The 15,624-nt window shown below is 40.6% G+C and overlaps 1 protein-coding gene across 1 annotated transcript; it reads left to right on the top strand.

Annotated features, from left to right (window-relative positions):
* Positions 1-544: 544 nt before the first annotated feature.
* On the top strand, positions 545-14,429 carry LOC114283736 (plasma membrane ATPase-like). The gene is made up of 6 exons (XM_082922845.1): positions 545-739; positions 13,285-13,363; positions 13,474-13,598; positions 13,704-13,808; positions 13,892-14,036; positions 14,118-14,429. The coding sequence occupies exons 1-6, from the start codon at positions 545-547 to the stop codon at positions 14,315-14,317; spliced, it is 849 nt and encodes a 282-aa protein (XP_082778971.1). The 3' UTR covers positions 14,318-14,429.
* The last annotated feature ends 1,195 nt before the right edge of the window (positions 14,430-15,624 follow it).

Consider the following 15,624-nt stretch of genomic DNA (forward strand, 5'->3'; position numbering starts at 1 on the left):
ATTATTAGTTTATCAGTTCATTTTCTATGTGAACATCACAAAGGCATTGGTAAGATGAAGTGTGTAATTTGAAATTAGCAAGTTTGACAGATTAGAGGTTCTAATGTATGAGTTCTGATGGGTTAAAATGAGTTGGGCATTTAAAATAACTCAAATGTGCAAGTTTTAGTCTTTGGGGTTAAATTTGATATGAATTGGACAAATTAATCCGACCAACCCTCTTATTCTAAAGCTCCTAATAAAATTATAGATATTTTGTGTATCGGTGACCCTTTTAATAATTTCATCATATAACATTCATTTCATGTGAGCTACTGCTGATCTGTTCCATTTTGATAGTGAAGTTTAATCTGTTCTAGTCTTTCAAAAAGTCCTCACTGCTATCGGTAACTTCTGCATTTGCTCAATTTTTGTTGGGATTCTTGCTGAGCTTATAGTCAGGTACCCGATACAGCACCGCAAGTACAGGGAAGGAATTGACAATTTACTGGTTCTCTTGATTGGAGGAATTCCAATTGTTATGCCAACTGTTTTGTCTGTCACCATGGCTATTGTTTCCCACAGGTTTTCTCAACAGGGTGTTATCACCAAGAGAATGACTGCGATTGAGGAAATGGCAGGAATGGATGTTCTCTGCAGTGATAAGACCGGGACACTTACTCTAAACAAGCTAACAGTTGACAGAAACCTCATTAAGGTGTTTGCAAAGGGTGTCGACAGAGACCTAGTGATTCTGCTCGTGTCACGACCCAAACCCGGCCCTATGGGTTTAGGACCGTAACCGGCCAGTAATCCGAGATTACCGAAGGCCTGCAGAACAGTAATACAGTAAAACAGAGTACAGGGCCTGGCGGAAGCCAATACAGTAAATAAATAGTGTCCATTGAGCTGTGACATTCTGTATGCAAAAAGGCTTTTCACACATTTATACATAAACAGTACAGAACAGTATACACAATATTTACAATCATTCAGACTAGAGACTCAACCCTATGTAACAGTACAGTAACACTCGGTCTATACAGAACAGTAAAACAGTACAAAACAGTACAGAATGGGGAAAAACAAACAAAACACCCCCAAGCCATAGCATGGCAACTCGGAACCTCGCAGTGAGGCACAAAAGCTGGCTTGACAAAACTGGAGTAACCCTGACGCCTCTAGCTGCGGTCTGGTGCCTGAACACCTACATATATATATAAGCAGTGAGCTAAAGCCCAGTGAATAACATAAAGCGTAAAGAGGTTTAGAATGAATGTCCTTACAGTAATGAAAACAGTTCAATTCAATCAGTATTTCAGTCGTTCAGTACAGTAAACAGTCATATGTGGTACATCCATTAGCATATCAGTAACAGTAGGTCTTGAAAGACCGAACAGTAATGATGGCCATCAATCAGTAAACAGTAGTGGTTCCACGAGGGAACCGGCAGAGATCTCTGTAACAGTAACAGTAACAGTAAACAGTAGGTACTAAGGATGCCACAGTACAGTTCAGAAATAAAGGACATACATTCATTCAATAATACCAGTTCAGTAAACAGTTCAGTTCAGTATTCAAAAGATATCAGTTGAACATATCTTTACACAATTGTTACTCACAGAGTTCTGGGCTACTGTATGCTAGAGCGTATCTCCCCAGTTGTCAACCCTACACAGTTCACAGGTTGAACACACACTAAGCTACACAATTGGGAAATATCATAACTTAATCCCTAATTCGCCTTGGTGTGTTCTACAATGATATCCTCATCAAGATACCTTAAACTAGGCCTAAGAATGCCTAGGATGGGATGAGGATGCAAAAATACACTTAGAAAACATTTTGCAAAGTTCGCTGAGAATAGGAGCCTCGCTCGAGCGAGACTTTCTCCGCTCGAGCGTAAGTCCAAAATCAAAGGCTTCGCTCGAGCGAGGAATCCTTCGCTCGAGCGGTCTGCAAAACAGTAAAAGTACTGGATTGTCACGACCCGAACCCGCCCCCGTGGCTTAAGGACGTAACCGGCCAGTAATCCTAAGATTACCTACGGCCTCAAACCAAAACAGACTTAACACATCAGAGTAAAGGGGCCAAAAAGGGAAGCAAAATTTAAAACTTTGTCCGTAGAGCTGTGCTTACATGGCACATCAAAACAAACCATACATATGTACGTTAATAACTCACAACAGAAACGTAGCGACATAGGTTTTGTACAGACAGGATCATCCAAAACTAAGTCAACCCATAAAACTATAAGCAGACATATACAAAGCTTCGCCAACCTGACAAAATGTAAATATATAACAAAAGGCGAAGACGGGTCTCATGCGTGAGACACGAGGGCTGACTCTCTCAAAACCTTAGTTGTTCCAAGCAGACTTCACTGGAGTTGGGTTTACGCTTCTCTTGGCTCACCTACAAGACACATGAATGAGCGTGAGCGATAGCCCAGTGAATAATATCAAATATGACAGTTACATAACGATGTATAGAACAACATGCTCCAAACGGCCTTGGGCCCAATACATACTTCTATTTAACAAATATATATATATATATATACAACTATACAAAATTCAAATCAAGTGTCTGTAGTTCCAAACATTCTGGCCTTTGGCCCATTCAGATTTCCATCCATATCAAAACGGCCTTCGGCCCGTTCATTTACGTCAAAACGGCCTTCGGCCCATACATTCATGTCAGAACGGCCTTCGGCCCGCTCATTCATGTCAAAACGACCTTCGGTCCACTCATATATGTCAAAACGACCTTCGGTCCACTCATTTCTATCAAAACGACCTTCGGTCCACTCATTTCTATCAAAACGACCTTCGGTCCACTCATTTCTATCAAAACGACCTTCGGTCCATTCATTCATTTCAAAATGGCCTCCGGCCCAATCGATTACGACAAAACGGCTTTCAGCCCAATCATTTATGTCAAAACGACCTTCGGCCTACTCGTTCATGTCAAAACGACCTTCGGCCTACTCGTTCATGTCAAAACGACCTTTGGCCTACTCGTTCATGTCAAAACGGCCTTCGGCCTATTCATTCATGTCAAAACGACCTTTGGCCTACTCGTTCATGTCAAAACGACCTTTGGCCTACTCGTTCATGTCAAAACGACCTTCGGCCTACTCGTTCATGTCAAAACGACCTTCGGCCTACTCGTTCATGTCAAAACGGCCTTTGGCCCATTCATTTACATCAAAACAACCTTTGGTCCATCCACTTCAAAACGGCCTTCGGCCCACTCATTTACATCAAAACGGCCTTCGGCCCATTCGTTTATATCAAAACGATCTCGGGTCCATTCATGTTTATCAAAACGACCTTGGGTCCACTTATGCTTATTCATATCAGACTTACGTCCCTAATCCCAATTAGCAATTCATAAAGCTTATAAGGGAATAGACAATTGGACATTCACAAGCATTCAAATATCGATATTACTCACAGTGATTGGCTTGTGGATTCGCCCTGGAGCTTGACCCTACACATTCCATGAACACAAAAGGGGTCATTAACAATTCAATCCGTTCCTTAATTCACATATTCGTCTTTTAGGCTTTATTCTTATCTCATTAGCTCATTTACAATGCTTAACATAAGCCTAAGAATGCTTGCAAGTGAAAGAGAACGGAAAACAGAACACAAAATGCAAAAACAGGATTTCAGAAAATAGGGTCCCCGCTCGAGCGTGGACTTCCCCGCTCGAGCGGACCCTTAGGTCTGCAAAAGTACTGGTTGCCTTCAATTCCAGCTCGAGCGTGAACTCGGCCGCTCGAGCGAACTGCCTGTCTACATAGCTCCCCGCTCGAGCGTCAACTTCCCCGCTCGAGCGGGAACCATGTCTGCAGAAAATGCTGGGAGCTCGATTTCTCCGCTCGAGCGTCAGGTTCCCCGCTCGAGCGGACATCAAAATTCTGGGTTTTCCATATTGTGTTCTTGAGCTCCCTTCAACATTCAAACCGTCATTTCATGCTTTTGGTGGCTCCAATTTCACATATACTTGTACTAACATGGTATAAACACCAAAATACATCTTCATGGAGCCCAATTTCATAAATCAAATACATGCATGGCTCAATTTAATTCAAGCTCAATTCTATCATACACATTCATGCATTCCAAAGCTCCTATCTTTAATTATTCAACATGCATGCTAATCTTGACTTCATTTTCATTCCAAATAATGCAAATGGTGCTCATTCTCATGGAGCTCAACAAAAACATGCTTGCATGTAAGATTTAACACCTTTATTTCCATATTCAACTTAATACATGCATGATTATGCAAAATCATGGTGATCTTACACATACATGTGCACATTAGCTTCAAATTCATCAATTATAGCACAGCTCTTGTTCTTGATCACCAATAAATCTTTAATTCACAAAATCACAAGTTCAATCTCATGAATTTACTCACCTAGGAGCCTTAAACACCCAAGCTCTAGCCAAATCTTGAGCTAAATCCCCAATTTCCCAAGCTTGAGCCAAAAATTACACAATTCTCTCATTCTCTCTCTCTATAGCCGGCTCTCTCTCTCTTTATTTTGAGTCCCAAATTCAGCCAAATGAAATGAAGAAGAGAGGATGGAGAGTGTAGTGACTTAACAACAAAACCCACTAAGGCCAATATAATATTAATAAGGTAATTGGGCTCTAATTCATCAATTTAATCAACTTAATCTGACCCGAATCAATTTCTAATTAAATTTCACCGTAGGCTCTAAAAATTATGCCGACCACAATGGCGTAATCAATTTCGGGTTCTGTGGCCGATAAGGCCTCCAATTTAATTTCCAAAGTGGTAAGATCAAACAGATATTCCTACGGTGAACAGATAGAAATTCAAAACCACATATTTTCACATAATGGCATACAAAACCATAACAAACACATAATCACATCCTATTAAGGACCAATTAACATATTACGGGACAGGGGTATTACATGGATGCTGAGATTTTACGCGCGATGGTCGCTCGAGCGGAGCCCTGGACAAAGGTGCTCGCTCGAGCGGGGAATCCTTCGCTCGAGCGAGGAAGCCAAATCTGGAATTTCCAGATCTGTCTCCCAAGCTCAAACCAAGCATTCAACCACTCCAAACTCGACCTCTTGGGCCCAAATTCTGGAAAACATAACTAAATTCAATGTATAACAAGTTTCAAAGCTCAATTTATGAATTCAAGCCCCAAAGGTGAGTCAATTAAAACCATATTCAAACCCATTTTCAAGAACAACATTCAAACATGCATGAATGAGTTTTAAACCAAATTGAAGCTCCAAAGCTTGCTCAAATGAGCTCATTTCTTTCCAAAACCAGATGAAAACATGGTCTTTAACAACAATATGAGCATGCATGTACTAATGTCCATGTAATCAACCTCAAAGTGCAACAATACTAACATGCATGCAAGAGATGAGCTTCAATCCACCATTAATGAACCAAAACATGGCTTAACTCTACAACACAAGCATGAATTGTGCAAGAATGAACTCAAGAACAACAACAAGAAGATGAATGTCCTACCTTAGTCTTGTATTCAAGGTCTAGGAGCTCAAAGTAGCAATCACACTTCAATTCTCAAACAATTCCAAGCAATTCAAGATGAAAACCAACTCCTCAAGTCTCTCTCTCTCTAAGGTCGGTTGAGGCAAGAAGAGGAGAAGAAATGTTTGGTTTGATCACATACGTGGAGTGTAAAAGGCTCAAGAGGTGTGATGTGGTGGCCACTAAGTGGCGGAACGGTAATTAGGCCAAACTATGCGATTAATCAATAGTTAATCTAATTTAATCATACCTAATCAATTTTCAGATAAATATATCATAAAATCACATAGATTATGAGGGTCATAAAACACTAATCGGTTTCGGGTTCGGCCGCCGATAAGGCCTTCAATTAGCAGTTTAAACACATGAACATGAACAGATAATCATACAATCAAACAGATAGAATGCAATTAACTAACATATACTCAGTCAATTCAGTTTCAATTTCAGTCAGTCAGTTCAGTACTTTAATCAGTTCAATTATCAGTCAGTTATCAGTCATTATCAGTTCCGTTTAGCAGTAATCGGTGATTATCGGTAACCAATCGGTCATTAATCAGTAAACAGTATGGGGGTTGTTACAGTCTCCCCTCCTTACAAAGAGTTTAGTCCTCTAAACTCGAGTTACCTTCATTCTGGAAGAAAACAGGATTCAGTGGAAACAGTTCAGGATATCTTTTGGCCATGTCATCTTCCCTTTCCCAAGTGGCATACACGCCACCGTGGTTTTGCCAGTCAACTTTCACCAGCGGAATCTCTTTGTTCCTCAGTTTCTTGATCCGTCGGTTTACAATCTGTATAGGTCGTTCCTCGTAAGTGTAGTCATCACTCAACACTATCCGAGTAGGCTCAATCACATGGAAGGGATCCCGGAGGTAATCTCTTAACATAGAAATGTGGAAGACGTTATGCATATGCTCCATTTCAGGAGGAAGCGCAACTTGATACGCCACCGGATTGATTTTCTCAATGATCTCATATGGTCCGACGTATCTCGGTGCTAACTTGCCTTTGACTCCAAAACGAGTCTAGCCTTTCATTGGTGTCACTTTCACAAAGACGTGATCACCCACTTCATACTCTCTGTCCCGTCTCCTGACATCTGCATAACTTTTCTGTCTACTCTGTGCAGTTTTCAGTCTTTGCTGTATCAGTTTCACTTTCTCAGTTGTTTCATACACAATCTCGGGCCCAAGCAAAGGCCCATCTCCGACTTCTGCCCAGCAAATCAGAGATCTACATTTTCTGCCATACAATGCCTCGAAAGGCGCCATGCCAATACTCGAATGGTAGCTGTTGTTATACGCAAATTCAGCTAAGGGCAAATGGCTTTCCCAGTCTCCCTGAAAATCAAGGACACACATTCTCAGTAAATCCTCCAGAGTTTGGATGGTCCTTTCTGATTGGCCATCTGTCTGAGGATGATAGGCACTACTCAGTCTCAGTTCAGTACCCAGTGCAGTTTGTAGGCTTTGCCAAAACCTCGATGTAAACTTCGAATCCCTGTCAGAAACAATAGACACAGGCACTCCATGCAGTCTTACAATTTCATCAATATAGATAACAGCCAATTTGTCTGCATTATAGATTGTCTTGACAGGTAAGAAGTGAGCAGATTTGGTTAGTCTATCAACAATAACCCAAATTGAATCCATACCTTTTCTGGAGCGAGGTAATCCAACGATAAAATCCATCGTGATATGCTCCCATTTCCACTCTGGTATGGGTAGGGGTTGCAATAGTCCGGCAGGTCGTTGATGTTCAGCTTTGACCTGTTGGCAATGAAGACATTTGGATACAAAATCAGCAATTTCTTTCTTCATTCCCGGCCACCAAAAATTCTGTTTCAGATCTAGGTACATTTTCGTATTCCCCAGATGGATAGACAATTTCGAATTGTGGCCTTCTTGCAGAACTCTTCTTTTCAGTTCAGTATCATTTGGTACACACAGTCTTTCTTGAAATTTCAGTACATTATTCTCAAATTTGAATCCCGGTCTCTGTTTGGATTCTCTTTCCTCGATGATCCTCTTCAAGAAATCATCCAGTTGCTGTTTCTCTTTACTCTCCTCAATCAGCGCCGGTTGAGCAGAAATAGCAGCTAAGATTCCACCTTGTTCTCGTAAAACAATTTCGATTTCAGATTTTTCAAGGTCACAAAGCAACTCTTTCTGTCCTGTAAGCAAATAGGCTAAGTTTCCAATCGATTTCCGGCTCAATGCATCGGCAACGGTATTGGCTTTTCCCGGATGGTACAGTATCTGTAGGTCATAATCTTTAATCAGTTCCAGCCATCTCCGCTGTCTCATATTCAGTTCTTTCTGTGTGAAGAAATACTTTAAGCTCTTGTGGTCGGTGTACACTTCACATGTCACCCCATACAGATAGTGACGCCAAATTTTCAGTGCAAACACCACTGCAGCAAGTTCCAGGTCATGGGTCGGGTAGTTCTTTTCATGTGGTCTCAACTGTCGGGAAGCATAAGCAATAACTCTCCCATTCTGCATTAAAACACATCCCAAACCCTTATGAGAAGCATCACTAAATACAGTATAACCATCCGTACCTGAAAGTAAGGTAAGAACTGGTGCAGTCACTAATCGAGTTTTCAACTCCTGGAAGGCAGATTCCCTTTGGTCAGTCCAGTCAAATGATGTCCCCTTTTGTGTTAACTGTGTCAATGGTAGGGCAATTTTGGAGAAATCTCTGACAAATCTTCTGTAATATCCAGCCAATCCCAAAAAGCTTCGGACTTCAGTCACATTGGTCGGTCTAGGCCAGTTCACTACAGCTTCAATTTTCTGTGGATCAACAGAAATTCCATTTTTGCTAACAACATGCCCCAAAAACATAACATGGTCAAGCCAAAATTCACATTTAGACAGTTTAGCATACAGTTTCTGTTCTCTTAAGGTTTGCAGGGCAAGTCTCAGATGATGTTCATGTTCTTCTATACTCTTGGAGTAAATCAATATGTCATCGATAAATACAACAATAAAGTCATCAAGGTATGGTTTAAAAATTCTGTTCATGAGGTCCATAAAAGCAGCTGGTGCGTTCGTGACTCCAAAAGGCATAACTAGAAATTCATAATGGCCATACCTCGTTCTAAAAGCAGTTTTATCAATGTCTCCTGGTTTAACCTTCAGTTGATGATACCCCGATCTGAGATCGATTTTGGAAAACACTTGTGCACCCTGTAACTAGTCAAATAAATCATCAATACGCGGTAATGGGTATTTATTCTTTACAGTTACCTTATTCAATTCACGGTAGTCAATGCACAGTCTCAGTGAGCCATCTTTCTTCTTGACAAACAAAACAGGAGCACCCCATGGCAAAGTGCTAGGTCTGATGAACTTTTTGTCTAACAGTTCTTGCAATTGCACTTTCAGTTCCTTCAGTTCAGTTGGAGCCATTCGGTAAGGAGCTTTCGAAACTGGCTGTGTTCCGGGAATCACATCCACGGTGAATTCGATCTCCCTGTCAATCAAATCCCTTGGCAAATTTTCTGGAAAAACGTCTGGGAATTCTCTGACTATAGGAATACAGTCCACATTAGTATTATCATCAATAGGCACAGTCAATACAGAACACAGATACCCTTTACATCCCTTTCTAATTAATTTAACAGCTTTCACTGACGAAATCAAATACGGAGGAGGTACTACTCCACTCCCATTAAACACAAATTCAGGCAAACCAGGTGGACGGAAAACAACTTGCTTGGTCACACAGTCAATAGTGGCATGATATTTTTGTAACCAATCCATCCCCAATATTACGTCAAAATGATCAATGTTCAATGGCAGTAAATCAATAAACAGATGCATATCCCCAACAATGATTTCACATGCGGGGTACATATAAGCACATGTCATGGATCCCCCTACGGGTGATGATATGGCTAGTAGATAGTTCATAGGTTCTAAGGGTCTATTCAATTTCCGTGAAAAAGCATGCGATACATAAGAATGTGTAGACCCCGAATCAATCAATACATATGCATTTTGTGTACAGATAGAGAGGATACCTGACACAACGGTCTCAGTATTTTGCACGTCTCCCGGTACTAGGGCGAACACTCGGCCCTGCCTCATGGGCTCTTTCCCGGCAGCTCTGGGGTTAGGCTTTGGTGCTACAGTTGATGCTGCGCCGCTGGCTGCAGCTTTGCTATTGCCTTGAGGAGCAGAAGGACAATCTTTAACCATGTGGCCCACCTTGCCACACCTGTAACAGGCTCCAGATAATTTGTGACAAATTCCTTTATGCTTGTTACCACATACAGAACAGGGTGGAATGAACCCACTCCCTTGGCTGGGGCTAGTCATTGATCCCGTGTTCTGTTTCTTATTGGCTGGGTTGTGCTTGCCTTTCTTGAATTTGAAACCCTGCCTTTTTCCATGCCATTCCGTTGTCGGTATTTCAGATTGTTTCACTGCTGCAATGTTCGACTTGGCCATCAATGCCCGGTCGAGAACACCCACAAAAGTCGGTAGTTTCAAAACATTTATCCGGTCAAGTATTGCCACATTAAGGCCACCTTCAAATTTTCTGGCCTTCTTATATTCAGTATCCACCATATGCGGTGCATATCTAGCAAGCTCGGTGAATTTCGTCTCGTATTCCGCAACAGTCATTGTGCCCTGCTTCAGCTGTTCAAATTCAGTCACTTTTCTATCTCTAACACACTGAGGGAAATACTTTTCAAAGAAGGACTCCTTGAACTGAGCCCAAGTCATAACAGTAGTTGTGTCGCGGATCAACATCCACCACCTTCTCGCTTCTTCTTGAAGGGTGAAGGTAGCTAACAACACTTTGTTCGCTTCTGAGCACGGAAACACTTCAAATAGTTTTTCTGTCTCAAGCACCCAAGCTTCAGCCTTTAGCGGTTCCAATCCTCCCTGAGAGGATGGCGGTTTCATCTTGCTGAATTTATGGGTGAGAGCAATAATATCCCCATCATTCACATTCACATTAGGCTCCGGCTGTACCGGAGGAGGAGGAGGAGGTGGGGGCGGTTGGTTCTGTTGTTGTTCCAGTCTAGCAGTTATCAGTTCTATCATTCTTTCCATTCTTTCCATTCTTGCCTCGGTAGACGAGGATTCAGGTTCATTTGTATTGTCCATTTCACTATAAGCAGTTATAACAGTTTTAAACATGAGCAATCATTTGTTTAACAATTTAACACATTAGCATGTATTCAGTCATAACATAACCACACAGTTATCATGCTCATGAGATGCCCTAATAACTTTTCTAGGACACCCTATAGCTCATTCGGACACGTGTGTGCGGTATAACTCGTGGTAAGTATCGCTCTGATACCACTCTGTCACGACCCAAACCCGGCCCTATGGGTTTAGGACCGTAACCGGCCAGTAATCCGAGATTACCGAAGGCCTGCAGAACAGTAATACAGTAAAACAGAGTACAGGGCCTGGCGGAAGCCAATACAGTAAATAAATAGTGTCCATTGAGCTGTGACAGTCTGTATGCAAAAAGGCTTTTCACACATTTATACATAAACAGTACAGAACAGTATACACAATATTTACAATCATTCAGACTAGGGACTCAACCCTATGTAACAGTACAGTAACACTCGGTCTATACAGAACAGTAAAACAGTACAAAACAGTACAGAAGGGGGAAAAACAAACAAAACACCCCCAAGCCATAGCATGGCAACTCGGAACCTCGCAGTGAGGCACAAAGGCTGGCTTGACAAAACTGGAGTAACCCTGACGCCTCTAGCTGCGGTCTGGTGCCTGAACACCTACATATATATATAAGCAGTGAGCTAAAGCCCAGTGAATAACATAAAGCGTAAAGAGGTTTAGAATGAATGTCCTTATAGTAATGAAAACAGTTCAATTCAATCAGTATTTCAGTCGTTCAGTACAGTAAACAGTCATATGTGGTACATCCATTAGCATATCAGTAACAGTAGGTCTTGAAAGACCGAACAGTAATGATGGCCATCAATCAGTAAACAGTAGTGGTTCCACGAGGGAACCGACAGAGATCTCTGTAACAGTAACAGTAACAGTAAACAGTAGGTACTAAGGATGCCACAGTACAGTTCAGAAATAAAGGACATACATTCATTCAATAATACCAGTTCAGTAAACAGTTCAGTTCAGTATTCAAAAGATATCAGTTGAACATATCTTTACACAATTGTTACTCACAGAGTTCTGGGCTACTGTATGCTAGAGCGTATCTCCCCAGTTGCCAACCTTACACAGTTCACAGGTTGAACACACACTAAGCTACACAATTGGGAAATATCATAACTTAATCCCTAATTCGCCTTGGTGTGTTCTACAATGATATCCTCATCAAGATACCTTAAACTAGGCCTAAGAATGCCTAGGATGGGATGAGGATGCAAAAATACACTTAGAAAACATTTTGCAAAGTTTGCTGAGAATAGGAGCCTCGCTCGAGCGAGACTTTCTCCGCTCGAGCATAAGTCCAAAATCAAAGGCTTTGCTCGAGCGAGGAATCCTTCGCTCGAGCGGTCTGCAAAACAGTAAAAGTACTGGATGCTGAGATTTTACGCGCGATGGTCGCTCGATGGTCGCTCGAGCGGAGCCCTGGACAAAGGTGCTCGCTCGAGCGGGGAATCCTTCGCTCGAGCGAGGAAGCCAAATCTGGAATTTCCAGATCTGTCTCCCAAGCTCAAACCAAGCATTCTACCACTCCAAACTCGACCTCTTGGGCCCAAATTCTGGAAAACATAACTAAATTCAATGTATAACAAGTTTCAAAGCTCAATTTATGAATTCAAGCCCCAAAGGTGAGTCAATTAAAACCATATTCAAACCCATTTTCAAGAACAACATTCAAACATGCATGAATGAGTTTTAAACCAAATTGAAGCTCCAAAGCTTGCTCAAATGAGCTCATTTCTTTCCAAAACCAGATGAAAACATGGTCTTTAACAACAATATGAGCATGCATGTACTAATGTCCATGTAATCAACCTCAAAGTGCAACAATACTAACATGCATGCAAGAGATGAGCTTCAATCCACCATTAATGAACCAAAACATGGCTTAACTCTACAACACAAGCATGAATTGTGCAAGAATGAACTCAAGAACAACAACAAGAAGATGAATGTCCTACCTTAGTCTTGTATTCAAGGTCTAGGAGCTCAAAGTAGCAATCACACTTCAATTCTCAAACAATTCCAAGCAATTCAAGATGAAAACCAACTCCTCAAGTCTCTCTCTCTCTAAGGTCGGTTGAGGCAAGAAGAGGAGAAGAAATGTTTGGTTTGATCACATACGTGGAGTGTAAAAGGCTCAAGAGGTGTGATGTGGTGGCCACTAAGTGGCGGAACGGTAATTAGGCCAAACTATGCGATTAATCGATATTTAATCTAATTTAATCATACCTAATCAATTTTCAGATAAATATATCATAAAATCACATAGATTATGAGGGTCATAAAACACTAATCGGTTTCGGGTTCGGCCGCCGATAAGGCCTTCAATTAGCAGTTTAAACACATGAACATGAACAGATAATCATACAATCAAACAGATAGAATGCAATTAACTAACATATACTCAGTCAATTCAGTTTCAATTTCAGTCAGTCAGTTCAGTACTTTAATCAGTTCAATTATCAGTCAGTTATCAGTCATTATCAGTTCCGTTTAGCAGTAATCGGTGATTATCGGTAACCAATCGGTCATTAATCAGTAAACAGTATGGGGGTTGTTACAGCTTGCTACAAGGGCTTCAAGTACTAAAAATCAAGATGCAATTGACACTGCCATTGTTGGAATGCTGGCTGACCCTAAGGAGATATAAATTTCACAAAGTATTTCTTTATTTCTTTTATTTTCCTTTTCTTTTTTTGGCATTTTTTAATTAATTTTTTTTTTCTCCCTTCATTTTTTGAATACTCTAGGTAGGCACGAGCTGGTATTAGGGAGGTTCATTTTCTTCCATTCAATCCAGTGGACAAGAGGATAACTCTGACTTACATCGATGCTAGTGGAAATTGGCATCGAGCCAGCAAAGGTGCTCCTGAGCAGGTACCCTCATTTTACTTTTTTGTTATGTTAAAATGAAGCGAAAAAAAACTTCTAGAACCATCACAAGTAGTAACTTACTTCTTGTTTCTTATTCTTAACAAATAGATATTAGCCCTTTGCAACTGCAAAGAGGACGTCAGAAAGAAAGTTCACTCTGTGATTGAAAAGTTTGCTGAACGTGGACTTCGATCTTTAGCAATTGCTAGACAGGTTTGCAGACTCACATTTTTACTTTTTTTGATTCATTGGAACAATCTTAATTGTTAAATTTGGCTTATATTATTTATTTGCAGGAAGTACCTGAGAAGACAAAAGATAGTCCAGGGGCACCGTGGCAGTTTGCTGGTTTATTTCCTTTATTTGATCCACCTCGGCATGATAGTGCAGACACCATCAAAAGAGCTCTCAATCTTGGAGTGAATGTAAAGATGATTACTGGTAATAATATCGTGCATACACTATTGTCTTCACTGATTTTTCATTGTGCTTTTTTTTTTTTTTTGGGTCCAACCTTGTTAGGTGATCAGCTTGCAATTGGCAAGGAAACTGGTCGGCGGCTGGGAATGGGAACAAACATGTATCCATCTTCTGCATTGCTTGGCCAAGACAAGGATGCGTCCGTTGCGGCCCTCCCTGTCAATGAGTTGATTGAGAAGGCTGATGGATTTGCTGGAGTATTTCCAGGTGGCTCTCTCTGTCTTTGTTCCCAATTTGTCTAAGGATATGAAACACACTTTTCCTGATTCATGATCGTGGGAAGTGTTCTTTTGGAACCATTATTTTCCCTAGTTTGAAAAACTGCACCAAATTATACTGAGTTTTTTATTAGCATCATCAACTGTTTTCAAATATCCTCTATGTTGATTGAACTTTTGACCTTTTCTTTTTGATTTTTTTTCAATTTCAACATTGATCCAGAACAAATCAATGTTAACAATACATGTTATTCTCTCATTTCTCCAAAATATGTCGCTTTCTTCAAATTGTTGTCTTAAATAAATCCAGAATACCTAATTATTTGAACGACTTTGTTAGCATGTGGCCTAAGTACACACATTAACATGACCCTTATTTCAATTGCAAATATAACAAGTTCTGAAGCTGTAATGGAATCTTTTCTTTGTTTCTTTTTTTTTCCCCCCAATAGATTCGATTTTTTATTTATATTATAGATTCTATTTATTTACCTCCTATGTTAAACAATGTAGGAAAAATTTGGTGTGAGACCATTGGGAGAGACGAGGCCTCAACAGATGATGGCTGCATTGTACCTACAAGTGAGTATCGTAAGTCAGGCTCTCATATTTGTTACAAGGTCTCGCAGCTGGTCCTTTGCTGAACGCCCTGGACTACTCTTACACTTTGGTTTTGTAGCCGCACAGCTGGTATGAATTTCCCAATAACCTACTAATATTCATGTGCAAAGACAAATATCTCTATCGCAATGTGCTTGATATCATAGTAATGGAGTTAGTTTACAAAATAAAATTTTAAAAATAAAAACATATTTAAATGAAATACAAAAAAACAAAGTACTATATGAAAAATCCTGAACTTATCTGATGAATTTCGGAATTGAATTGGATAGGCTTGTTCTAGTGGAGATGTAAACTATTCTGTAATTTGACAGATTGCCACCTTGATAGCTGTTTATGCTAAATGAAGTTTTGCAAAGATAGAAGGATGCGGTTGGGGCTGGGCCGGTGTCATCATTTAATATGTCTGGTTGTGTTGAACAAACAGGACCTTGATTGGATCTCCGGTTAGAAAATTAGAAGGAAAATTGTAAAACACAAGAGTTAAAAGGCCCGTTAGGGGGCTGAAATTATGAAATGACCACCAAAACCACCAAAACTTGGCACGGACAGCTTGTTCAAGCCTAAATAGACTTGTAGGAAAAAATGGGACCTCTATTGGATCTCCGGTTACAAAATTAGAAGGAAAATTGTAAAACACAAGACTTAAAAGGCCCGTTCGGGGCCGAAATTGTGAAATGACCACCGAAACCAACGAAACTTGGCACGGA

Source organism: Camellia sinensis, chromosome 4 (genome assembly GCF_055761805.1).
Source record: "Camellia sinensis isolate YWXY chromosome 4, ASM5576180v1, whole genome shotgun sequence".
Classification (NCBI taxonomy): domain Eukaryota; kingdom Viridiplantae; phylum Streptophyta; class Magnoliopsida; order Ericales; family Theaceae; genus Camellia; species Camellia sinensis.